The sequence below is a fragment of the Montipora capricornis genome, chromosome 3 (genome assembly GCF_036669925.1).
Source record: "Montipora capricornis isolate CH-2021 chromosome 3, ASM3666992v2, whole genome shotgun sequence".
Taxonomy (NCBI): Eukaryota; Metazoa; Cnidaria; class Anthozoa; order Scleractinia; family Acroporidae; genus Montipora; species Montipora capricornis.
In genome coordinates, this window is record NC_090885.1 from 12,155,678 (window position 1) to 12,168,177 (window position 12,500).

The 12,500-nt window shown below is 40.4% G+C and overlaps 1 protein-coding gene across 1 annotated transcript in view; it reads right to left on the minus strand.

Annotated features, from left to right (window-relative positions):
* LOC138042233 (cytochrome P450 3A8-like) overlaps nucleotides 1-12,500 on the minus strand; it is a 15,517-nt gene that overhangs the window by 2,825 nt on the left and 192 nt on the right. Inside the window, exons 2-11 of the mRNA XM_068888046.1 lie at nucleotides 12,229-12,397; nucleotides 10,477-10,573; nucleotides 10,316-10,374; nucleotides 8,828-8,924; nucleotides 6,421-6,537; nucleotides 5,691-5,779; nucleotides 5,393-5,532; nucleotides 3,432-3,559; nucleotides 2,509-2,727; nucleotides 1,630-1,718 (exon numbers count right to left, since the gene is read on the minus strand). Coding sequence (XP_068744147.1) covers nucleotides 1,630-1,718; nucleotides 2,509-2,727; nucleotides 3,432-3,559; nucleotides 5,393-5,532; nucleotides 5,691-5,779; nucleotides 6,421-6,537; nucleotides 8,828-8,924; nucleotides 10,316-10,374; nucleotides 10,477-10,573; nucleotides 12,229-12,317 — 1,124 coding nt within the window. The 5' untranslated portion in view covers nucleotides 12,318-12,397. The remainder of the gene's footprint in view (nucleotides 1-1,629; nucleotides 1,719-2,508; nucleotides 2,728-3,431; nucleotides 3,560-5,392; nucleotides 5,533-5,690; nucleotides 5,780-6,420; nucleotides 6,538-8,827; nucleotides 8,925-10,315; nucleotides 10,375-10,476; nucleotides 10,574-12,228; nucleotides 12,398-12,500) is intronic.

A 12,500-nucleotide genomic window follows, 5' to 3' on the forward strand; every position in this document is an offset into this window, starting at 1 on the left:
TTTATTTAGTTTGAGTTCCTCCCAGGAAGGGAAGGAAGGGGCACAAAGTGTTGGTCCAAAAAATACTTCTGGAGATCTCCTTTCCAAGCGGCGACTCGAGATTAAAATAAGCTTTCGTTTTATTTCGTCTTTGTTTCTGATACCTTTAGTACAAAGTCAACAAATTTCCTCTTTCGATTTCGTAGAAACAAACATGTTCGATCGTTCTCGTCGGATTGCGCCATCAAGTGCAGGACTTGCGAATGACGCGTCATCCCCTTTTTTGGCGCGACACGCAAATGAAAACCTTGCAAGCGAGACAAGTCGATTCGCTCGCCAAAACATTTTCTCCTGGGATTCTCGCGAGGTCCACTTGTGGCAAGTCTACCTCGCCCGAATTACTGTCAAACTTGTTCACAGTTTTTAGATCCCTAAAATTGTTTATGTTCCCTTGTTCCCTGTGGGTGCGTGTTTTTTTTTGAAAATCCAAAAACAGATTTGTGATCTCAGATCAATCGATTTTTCAGCGTCAAAAAAAAAAAAAAAAAAAAAAAACGGAAAATCCGAAAAAGGGTTATTTTCCATGACAACGCAAACAAACAATCCCAGAGTTGCGCGCAACAAAAAAAAAATTAGCTGTTAACTGGTTTGTTTTGAAGAAATTCTTCAATGGAAATTCAACCACAAAAACATATCTGTGCGATCGATAAAAAGAAATGACGAAAATTATGCGTGCTAAGGTACAAATCGATTACAGAGGGTATTTTTGCAGTTTACTTTTTTAGCTCTAGGAAAGGTGCTAACAATGTTATTGCTGTCAACAAACTTTTAGTGTAATTTCTCGTGTGAAATTTGCAGGAAACCTTCACTATTTTCGACCTACTCGCGTCTTCGCTCGTACGGTAAATATGACGGGAGAAAAACATTGGGCGAAACTGTCATGTACGGTAGCTGTTGTGTATCATTTTTGCACGGAAAACCGCTTGTCAAAAATATTTTTTTTCAAATCCTTTCCCAAAAAACCGCTGAAGTGGTGAATCTCAAAAATCCGGATTTAGAATAGACCTCTTTAGCTTGTACATTTTGTTTTCCCATTTCAGACCACGTGATGTTACTCTAGGGAAAACTTTCTTTCAAATGTCGCCCTATGCACGTGAATATGTACGCATAACTTATGAAAAAACAAAAGGAAAACTCCCTTGAGAACATCACGTGGTCTGAAATGCGGGAAAACAAAACGTTCAAGCTAAAGAGGTCTATTGATCCGAAGTATCCTCCTCGAGTGTGGATCCTTTGGATTCATGATCCGTTTTTGGATTTCGCCAAAAAAAACAACGCAAACTCCGTTTTTGGATTCAAGAATGTGTTTTCGGATTTTCCCAAAAAAACGCACCCTAAGATATTTTGTCATTGGTCCCCTGTTCCCCAATTCAAATTAGGACTGTTCCAATGTTCCCCAAAACCCCTGGAAGGGGCTCATTTTTTCTTTGACATCTGAGGGCTACCCTCTACGTGAGACTTGAATCGGACAGTTATCTTTTTTGGGTCTTTGGTGTTTAGCATACGTGGTAAGTGTCATAGGGGAATTCTTCGCCGAGCTTTCAACGTAATGAGTCAAAGTGATTAATTACAGCGTATATTAAAACTTACATAAATCCAGGAGGATACATTCTCAATGCTTCGTTTATAACCATGTCCAGATAATCCATTTTGTGAAGAACATCATATGAAGGTGGTTCCTGGAGACAAAAGAAAAATACGACGATAGATTGAGAATCTCTTTCTGAATTGCTACTTTCCTACCCCGGAACACGTAACTTGGTGCCAAAACAAAAGAAAAACGTGGCTCAAATTTTGCATAATAATAGAGGCAAATTCCCAAACGACTTTTTCGCTATTGTTCTTTCCTTCAACATGGCCGCTGTGACGTCAGGTGCAATCAAAGAATACAACTTCGCGTTATTTGTATAACGACGCGTTAATTCCGTCGAAGCAAAAAGTGATTTTTTAGAATATACGAAGTTTCATGTATTACAACTGCAGGATAGAATGACATAAGCAGTTACAAATGAGAACCAAAAAATTCCACCACTTAACTTCCTCAACTAACTGCGAAATAAGTTAGAATAAGAGAATTTGGGTGCTTTTGTAACAAGCTGCCGTTTCCTGTTTCACGTATAAAGGTGATGCTACATCTCTCTCTTGTTACAGTTCTTCAGTTAGAGCGGTTTTCAATTGAGTGTCCTAAAACCAATAACAAAGTTACTGTAATTACTTCGACCAATCCCAGCTCTTGCAAACAGCGCAATGAGCCAATCCAAATTCGTAACAATTCCATGTAACTTGCTCAAAGCGCGGGAAAAATCGCCCGTGCAATTCGCGATTGGTTTTGGTCCTTCCTTTCCATTGGTTAATAAACTGACGGGAGATTTTTAAACCAATCACTAAGCGCAGCAAATGCAATCGCGTGATTACTTTCGACAGTCATTTGAAATCTGTCCTAACGTCACAAAGATATGAACGACATACGTCATCATCAGGCCTCATCCGGTCGATCTCTTCTCTCAGTTTGTCCTGCACATGCGTATCAACAGCGAGACGATAACAGACAAATCCCAGAGTGGTGCTGGAAGTTTCATATCCGGCGAGAAGGAACACAAGAGTTTGAGCCTGGATGTCTTCAATGTCGATTTTTTCGCCTCCTGATTCTTCTTTTGCATCGAGCATCAACTGAAGCATGTCCTTCCTCTGCGTAAGAGAAAACACATCGTCAAAACAATTATTTTCAATGCCAGGTAAAAACCAGCAGGGCTGGCGCGGGGGAGAAAGCTCACTCCGCACATTATATAATGAAAAGGTTCCTTGTAATTATAAGTTTCGCTTTCTCCAACATCGAACATCGTTTTTACCCTCCGATATCGAACAGGTAAGCTTTTTAGCGCACAGAATTAGGAATTTTAGAATTAAGGTCGACTAATTAAGTCCAGCGTCTGTATCAAAAGGTCAGATTTCTTGGTCGACTATAATATAAATTGAGTTCAGTACACAAAACGTTCGGCGTCTGGACTTGACCAAAGACCCTAAATATGACGTGTTCTAAGAACGTTTGGGTGCAAAGGAAGGCTTTCCATCCAATTACAGGGGGTCCAGGGATGGTGCAGTGGTAAAAGAACTCGCCTCCCTGTGGCCCGGGTTCTCTACTCTGCACCGAGAGTTTTTTCTGCGGGTACTCCGGTTTTCCCCACTCCTCTAAAAACGAATATTTGAGTTGTTTGCGTTAATTTGTTGATTTCAGTTTATTGTGTCCTCAATTAGTGCTCCAGCGCTAGTCTAAGAACGACTAGACACGCAACGCTTTTCGACTAACAATTTACTTGGATGGACATAGCACACAGCTATCGATAGGGACTTTTAATAGGCTATACACCACACTGAGCAAGAGAAACGCTTACATGGGATTTGCTATGGCCGTTTAATTTGGTCCTTTCAGCAATAATATCAGACGCTACTTTCCCGATCCTCTCCAAGTTCAAGGCATCTGGGAAATACTTGAGCAGGCGGCTTGCAAATGGCAACAGTACTAACAAGAAAAATAACAACAACAAAAACGAGAACACGGCAATTGTTAGTAATCATCGTGTTTGTTGCAGAGTTTTGTCAAGAACAAAAATTGGTAATTGGAAAGAACAGTAATTGATAAGAAAACGATAATTAAATGAATACAGGCAGAGAATCCTCTAAGAAGACACAGGGATTAAAGTGTGAGAATACCACTCGGCAATTGAATAAATATGTCTTACACACAGTAAAGGTAAAGGTAAAGGTAAAGTCAATTTATTTAATATTTAACATTGGTAGTTCCTTCACTTACGAAACCGGTATCAATGGAGTTACCCCCCCCCCCCCCTTTCCCTCCCTCCAGAAATGCACACGTAATTAGATGCACATCCAATTTTGACACCCAAAACGAAGTATCCTATGAAGGAGGCTCGAAATAGTTTCTCCTTTTTTCAAACAAATAAACATATTCTGTCCTTAGATACAGTTAGGGTAATCATATGGAGACGAATTTTGGCCAGGGTATTAAGCACCCATTGTGGTCTTTTTTGAAGAAACGGGACGGTGAAATTTTCCCATTCAGCGTTACCAGATAATGTTAGAAATATTCTCTAAAATATTTAAAATTCAACAACAACAATTTGTAGGCCAGTTTTTTGGAAAATCAGCTTTAATGAAATGTCTCTCTAACTTTTTTTTTCACCTACAAATTTATTCTTAAAAGAAAAACGTTTTAAATTAATCTAAGCTAACATGCAAAAAATGAATAAAATTCACCGTCCGGAAGCAGAGATATAAACGAGTAAAGTTGCAAAATCAGGAAAAATGAGGGGGTTAGAAGGTCAGCATTTACGCATGTGTCACCCGCTCATTCGAGTCCACGCGTTAGTCCGCGCGCGAGTGGAGCTACAGGTCAAACGGATTTGAGTCACTATTAAACCGTTTGTGTAGAATTTTCGTAGTTTTCGTGAATAGGAGATGTCTATTTATATTCCATGTATATAGGAATTAGGAGAAAGGTGAGCGAAATTAGCGGTATTTGTTTATTTCTGGTGACCCATTTGAATCATGAGCTGACGCAAGCAGCCTACGAATTGCGTGTGTGGCTTACGCGCGCGCGCTCAGCTGAAAACCCTTTGCTACCCATTTCAGGGACGGCGGAGTGTATTTTGTATTGGAGGGGGGGGGGGGGGGCGGATAACAACCAAGCGCCGGAGACGCTAACTTGTAGGGGGGTTCTGATAAAATCTTGAAGCTTGGAAATGCTACTGTTTTATGTTTTATGCGTTTTTTGATTACATTTTTTTTTTTGCTTGAAATTTGGGGGGGGGGGGGGGGGAGGGGGCGATTTTGAGATCCTACTAAATATTTCTCAAAAGCAGAGTTGCAACCGCTGTGCGGAGGCAGTGTGGGGCCCACTGGTTAGGGCGCTTGCCTCGAGATCCGAGGATCCCGGGATCAAGACCCACTCAGACCACTCGTTGAATTTGTTCATAGTAGTCCCTGGTTCAACTCCTCAGCTGCACTTGTAAATAGCCAACTGGTTTGCCTCCGGCTAGTTAGGATTCTGAACAGTTGTTGTTGAATGTGATTTGTTCTGTTTTGTTGTGATTGTGTTTCATTGGCGCTGAAAAGCCCGTATGAGGAGTCGTCAATTAAGCATTTATTGTACTTTCTGAATTGGCTATTTTCACATTCCACAAAATACACTTGTTTGCCCCCCAAATCTTGCATAAACTATTGTTTTCAAATGCACTTGGGAATATGCAGTGTCCTAAGAGCATTTGAAAAAGTTGGGGGGCAAACAAATTGTACTATGGGGAATATGTGAAAATAGCGAATGAAAAAATCTTACGAAGGATTCCAACGATCTGTTTCGGAGCCAAAGCTCTTTTTGCGTGCTCAGTGATGGGATCGTTTTCAACAGTTTGTGTTTCTGCTTTGACTCCAAACGCTGTTGACAAAATAACGTCCATGGTAAGACCCTGAAGCCAACTGTGAAACAACAAAAAAGACAATTCAAAATACTGAAGAGCGCCACAACAGGCTTGCGCCAATTACTGTGGCCCTTTTTTTACCCTCCCAAGCATGATACACAACAAAAGACAGACCACAACACCGGGAACTACGTGCCCTAGTTTTAGTTTAAGTACCTGTGGAAATCGACAATTTCTCCTGTCTTGGAAATCCTGTCCGCTTTTTGTAATAATGTATCGATGGCTTCATTGATGAATGGCATCATCTAAAAACGAAAAATGGATCAGACATCTGTAATAGCTTTAGCTGACACTTGACTAACCTGTACTATGGACGGGCTCTTGATCTCGGAGTAGGCATCCCATGCTTTATTGATATGTTCCACACTTTAAGGCTATGGGCAATGCCCTAATCAGGTGCACAGCGATTTTCGCCCGAGCGATGTACGTAGTTTTGATTTGCCGCGATGCGAAAACACAATCGTTGCGCATGGAAAGTTCCTCTTTCGCTACAGCCGGGGCTGATGCCACAGCAACAGCGATAACATGGCTTTTTTATCCCTATTTACTGGATTGCAAAATTTGAGCCCCGAGAGCATAAAACGGTTTTTAGAATCTAAAAAAGAAAACAGCAATACGTTGAGCTATAACTCTAACAGAAAGGGCATTTTCCTTGGACATTTTAACGAAACTACTCTGCAACGCTCAGCCCCAAGCTTTCACTTTTTACCACCAACTTTGCACGATTCGTTTTGTTTACTGAAAGAACAAGATGTGAGCGTCTTGTCTTATTATTTCACTTATTCGGTTTCGTTTCAACTTTTAGGTGAGCGTCACTTAACAAATGAAGTTAGCAGCTCCAAGAGAAGAGAATATTCCATGTTCCTACTATTGTAAGTACACTTGCCTGCTTAATTTTAGACGCACTGAAGGTGGGTGTTAAAGTGCTGCGTATATTTTTCCATTTCAGACCAGGTACGATAGTTAGCATTCGGTCATAAGGCTTCGGAATCTCTGCTAAGAGCTGAAATTCAATGAAAATAGAAAAGGAAGATTAGCGCTTTCATATCAACTGTACGTGGCATACGAGAATGAGAAAGGATCAAGATCATTTAACTTCTGTAGAAAATATAACTTTCTGTGCTTTATGAATCTTTTTCGTGATTCTTTCATATCATGCACGTTGTGCAAATTAAGCAAAGAACAGTTTTGAAGTAAAGATAGAAAACGAGCGATCTGATCCTCACTGGCGTCGGAAACAAAAGCGTAAACAATATACGCAAACTCATTTGCGTCTTGTGTCGCCAGTAAGGATCTGATCGCTCGTTTTCTGTCTTCTTCATCAAAACATCTCAATAGAACGAAAGACACTAAATAACAACAATTGAATGCATCTGCGTATGTAGCCTGCGTAGCGTGTTTTATGGCTGGATTATTTAAACACGTGGGAGTAAATCGATCGTTACTTCGTTGGGATTTCAAAACTACTAGTGCCCAATCCAGCAGCGGCCCACTCGCGAGATCCTGCGACAAATTAAAGATATATCCCGCAAACTACGCAGGCTACTGCGTCTACTGCTTGGCATTTTTATTCTTGCGTCGTTACGGACCAGAACTAAAAATCAATCACGGCCACCGCTATTTTGTTCAAATGTTCAGACGAGGGGAATCTGGAACGAGCAGTTTAATTGGTCAAACACAGCCACACGAAGCAAATGTTTTCACAAAACGCAAGCGAACGCAAGCACAAGCACAAGAACGTGGAAAAGGAAAAAAATTAATCATTGCGCTTGTGCTTGCGTTTACACAGTGAAATAAGCGCGCTTATGCTAAACCCTAACCCTAACCCTAACCCGCTTGTGCTTGCGTCGCTTGTGAAAACCAGGCTTAATAAGGCGGCGACGTCGACAAAAACCTCACTTCAAAATACAACTTTGGACTATCGTAAGTCTTACGCGATTATTCCATCTCGTGCACGTCGCACAATTCACATGTACGTGAAATGCGAGCGGTTTCTGTGTAAAAATATACAGTGAAGGGTTTGCATTTGCCATAAAACGTTTCACGTCGTCTGTTATGCAGAGTGCCGCAAAACCATGAGCCATGAGCTACAATGAGTGTCGCTCGATCATTTATTTCAACCAATGATATTACTGTTTTGTGGTGTTGTCACCGCCGTGGTATTCGTCGTTTCTCAGACTCCCAATTAACCTTTTTTCACGTTGTTGTTTGAAAGAGACCGACAAAGAAATGTATTCAGATGCGTGCCGCACATGGAGCACGACAATTCCTCGTTGATTGAACCAATCATCAATCAGATTGTTATGTGACGTTGCTATTTCCATGGTCGTTACGTAACGGGAGAGTTTCACGTCCCTGCGCATGGGCAAACTGTTACGTCAGTCCTTTTAATTCCATTGTTATTGAAACAATCGAAATCACTGATGCAGCAAAAGGAAACAATGCCATAAAAATGGAATTACTCATTTGAATCACTTTTGTAATCATTTCCTTTGTGGTATGAGCCTACTGCATGCGAATAGATAACTCGTGCGCATAGAATAAAATGTTCGACCCGTACAATAAATTCGAGGTCAAAACTAAATTTGATATTTTCTGTGTAAACCCGCCTTAATCATTCGGTGTATTTGCTCTAATACTCTCTGTGATTAATGAACATCATCTGGTTCAGTGAGAAACCGTAAAATTTACAACTGCTAGCGCCAAAGCTTGGACATGCGCAAAACCGAAAAACTGTCCCTTTAAATTCGTTGCAGAGACTGTAGCCCTCTCGAAACCAGGGGCCCGTTTCTCGAAAGTCCCGAAACCTTTTCGGGCCAAAAAAGCCATTTGTGAACCTGCCAACCGCTTGGTCAGGAAAGCCGATCTTTTAACATGTTTTCAAGGTAACAAAAAGCAAACTGACTGTGAAGTTTGAGGACTTAAATTCCCTCCGTTCTTGAGATACAGACGGAATTGTAACACCCGAAAATGGCCCGTAAGGTTTCGAGACTTTCGAGAAACGGGCCCCAGGGCACCGATCTCCCAACACCTTTCCACATAGACACTGTGCGATGGTAAAGAGAGGGGCACGGAGTTTCTAGTATTGTGCTCCGATATATACGAGGCTAAAGTGACTGGAAAATTAAAGCTGTATGAGCCCTGAAAAAAAACACAACAATTCGACGACTTCAAATGAGCATCAAACGTCCTTCTCATTTTTCCCTGACCGGGAAATTCCTCTACTATCAGGGAACTTACCGGAGGCATCAAAAGAAAGATTAGCAACCATTACGTTAATAAAAGTAACGTACCTTCCGATCATGAAACTTTGGAAATTCTTTTACAAGGATCTCTTTGATCATTTCTGGATCAGCAACCATGAGAAAAGGTTCCCGGAAAAAGTAAATTCTAGAAAAAAAAGAATCCTTTATTTAATTATTGATTACTTTTCCTATTCATTTCGGGAAAAAATAAGTTAAACGCTACCTTAAATTAAATCACCAATAGCACTTCAGGAAAATACACTGCCTGGTTTTTAACTATATTATCAAGATTTATTGCCATAATTAAGTCCCACGTAAACGGATACAACAACTCTCATTGTTATAGAGCTGATTTTTTTCCCCCAACAGCACGCGCTCTCATTAGTTACTTGGAGATCACACGACATCTAAAAATAAAACTGTTTCCCGCAAAAAGTCTCTGAGCGGACATCAGAGGGTAATAGTGCACTTTTACCCGCGAATGTTGATCGACGACCGCCGTTGCTGTTGCCGTTGCACGTTTTTCTTTTTGTGCTATATAACAAATCACTTAATGACTGGTCCCTCGGGAAACAGTTAATTTTGTTTCCCTCGAATTTCAATGTTCGGCTGCGCCTCGGGGAAACATGAGAATGTCGAGAAACACGGGGAAATAGCATTAAACATCCCAAAACACTGATTTTAACAAAACAGCAATTACATGACAATGCTTAAAACGTCTGTGCGAAGTTTCCAGATGAAACGAACTTGAGTTTGTGGTTAAGTGATCAAATTATGTGAGTTTGAATTCATCCGGCGAATCATCAACAACATCTTGGGTTGCTTCAGCTCTCAGTCGACCTCGTTTTGCCTCCAATCAACTCAGCAGTAATTTTAATTGATCTTAAGGAATTTTAATTGCTCTTATATTAGCGAAGTCTGAGGAGAAATTGCAATAGCAATGGATTTGAAAGCCGTAGTTTATGTCAGACCGATTTGTGCAGGCGAGTTTCTGATTGGTGGAGATTAACAATGGCTCACCTCACGTGTCCAGCCGTGATTTCGGGAGTGAGCGCTTGCTCATTTCCCGAAAAAGCGGCTGGTAATCGAACCTAACCGGCATCTAGACCGGTAATGTTTTGCGGTGAAAAAGTTGCAAACTAAAATGCAATAGTATTGAGTATTTTCTTCTACCAATATTCATTTATGGAAGTGCCAAAAAGCATGATGAGAAACAAATGTAAGGCGGACGAGCAAACTTTGGCAGAAATAAGTTCAGTTCATCGCCACTCATCGCCGTTCGCAAGCAAATGTCAGTTAGTACAAACCAGTTACATTAAAGGAATTAAAGTGTTCTTGTTTGCCATATCATAAACATCTTATTAACCGAGGTCATTAGATTCTCCCATACAGACTGACTAAGCTCGGTTAATAAGAGCTAAATAAAAAACTGCTGCTCGTTTTTTAAACATTACTTTATTATTCTTCAAACCTAAGTAGCAACAAAGCAGCGTAGGTAAATTACGCGATAGATGACCATGAATGATTGATACTTACCCAAAGACTTTACCATACTTCTTATACCATTCCACGTGAAGTTTTGGAAGATCGTTGGGCTGTTCAAAGAAATTAAAACAATTATTTGATTTCTCAAAAAGGCAACACAAAATTGGGAGTTATCAACAAGGCACGATCACTGAGACACAAATTAAATTTACCTTAAAAATCATACTTGCAGTATTTCCGAAAAAAGGGACAGTTTCTGGTCCAGGAATTCCAAGTTTCTTGAAGAAAGTGAATGGTGCTGTACAAGAACTAAAAAAAAAGAGAACCTTCACGTTTCAAATTCAAGTGTCGGCCAAACTCTGAACGATGGATGTACGAATGAGTAGAAGAGCGTAGATTATTAATGCACCTATCAATGTTAAGCCCAAGGGTGGGGCGTAGGGAGGCTACCTACGAGAAATTGACTCAGAGAGCCTTCCCCTGGGTGGGGATTTTGACATGTATGCATTGCCCCATGGTAGGGAATTTGACATGTCCGCCATCTTAGAACACCGAGAGAACCTGGAGATGAGTTATCCTCAACCTTAGTTTTGATGGGACTTCTCTTGTTTTCCGTGGTTGAAAGAAAGGTAAGCGAATCCGTCTTCAGGGGTGGATCCATACTGGTTTCCAACGTTTTACGGAAGTCGGTCAGAAACATTGGAAAGGGGACTTTGGAGAGTTAAAATCTAAAAAATTCCTGGGGGAGCATGCCTTCGGACCCCCCTAGAAACTATTTCATTATTTTTGAAACCGGTCACTATTTTATCGTAGATCAGCCCCTAGTCTTGTCTTTTTGTAACTAAGGACCATCACTTCTATGAGTCCTTGCTGGAGTGTTTACAAGCACGGGAATGTGTCTTTCTACTTTTTTTCGTGATCGCTTTTTATATATTTCTACATATTCATGAATTTTCCACTCTATCATTGTGCATGCTTGATTGATTCGAAAGCTGGTTAATATTGTTCATGTTGTTTTGCTAAATGTTAGGTTCTTGCAATTGTTCAGTACCGTGAGCAGCGGAAAGGTTTCGGGTTACACGACAAATTTCCATCAGCTGTTAAAAGGGAATTTGAAATCGATAGTGAAGAACACTGGTGTTCGAAGAATGAGAATCTAATGAAAAAAAGTTACTCCAGGTCAGGAATGTGATGTTCCGAAGGTTGCTGGAGGTGGGGAAATTTGACAGTCTGTAGGTGCCCAGCGGTGAGAAATTTGACGCTATTGTAGCTTCCATGAAAATGTCAGCAATGATGTTCTGTGATCTTCTCAGGAAATTTTATGCAGGGGCACCCAACGTCAATTGTCGGAAAATATCTGTTCGGAAGACGATTTGAGATCTAGACTTTTCGGAACATTTGTTGTAAAATTCTTTGCTTGCCTGCCTGTCCTAGGATTTTCGAACACCTTAAACATGGCATAATTGCCCATTTTTAACGGATTTTTACCCTAAAAGGTCACCTAGAATTTTCGGGAGCCTTTTCCCTGGCTGAAATTTTCGAAAAGGTAAGTTTTGATCCCTATAATTTTCGCATCACTAGACTTTCAGCTAGGGAATCCGAATAGATGAAAAAATTTTAGGGGATAAAAATATGCCTATATCTGTCGTTTAAATACTAAAATACGTTTAACAATGCTATGTTTAAGTGGTTTTGAACTATATTCTCGTTGGGTGCCCCTGTTTTATATATGGTTTTACAAAAAGGACTCGGCTATGCGATATCATGAATAGGCAATAAAATGTACTCAGCGAACTTCTTTTCCAATGACACGCTTGTATGCATCATTTGCTTAAATTAGTTGAAACTTAAGAGAGACCGCAAGGCAATAACATTCTAAGTGAATAATTTTTTGCATATTGGAATCCGCGACTGCACTGGTAACATAAAGAGAAAAGGAATCAACTGTTTGGAATCGTACATACCGGTAAATTAGGAGAACCAGCAATCCAACCGTAATGGAGATCCAGTGATCGGCAGCAAAAGTTGTTATTGCTTGCAGAAAATCGGCCATTTTAACTGGTATTTCGGCCGGATCGTCTATATATTACTTAAGCTTGAAATATACGAAAGTCCTCTCCTCTACTTGCTCCTCTGATCCAAAAAGAAAAAAAATTCGTTAAATGATTTTCCTGAATTGTTAGAGTTCATATTTCAAGGTTGAAAGAGAAGGTAGCTTGATCATGAAAACCGAATA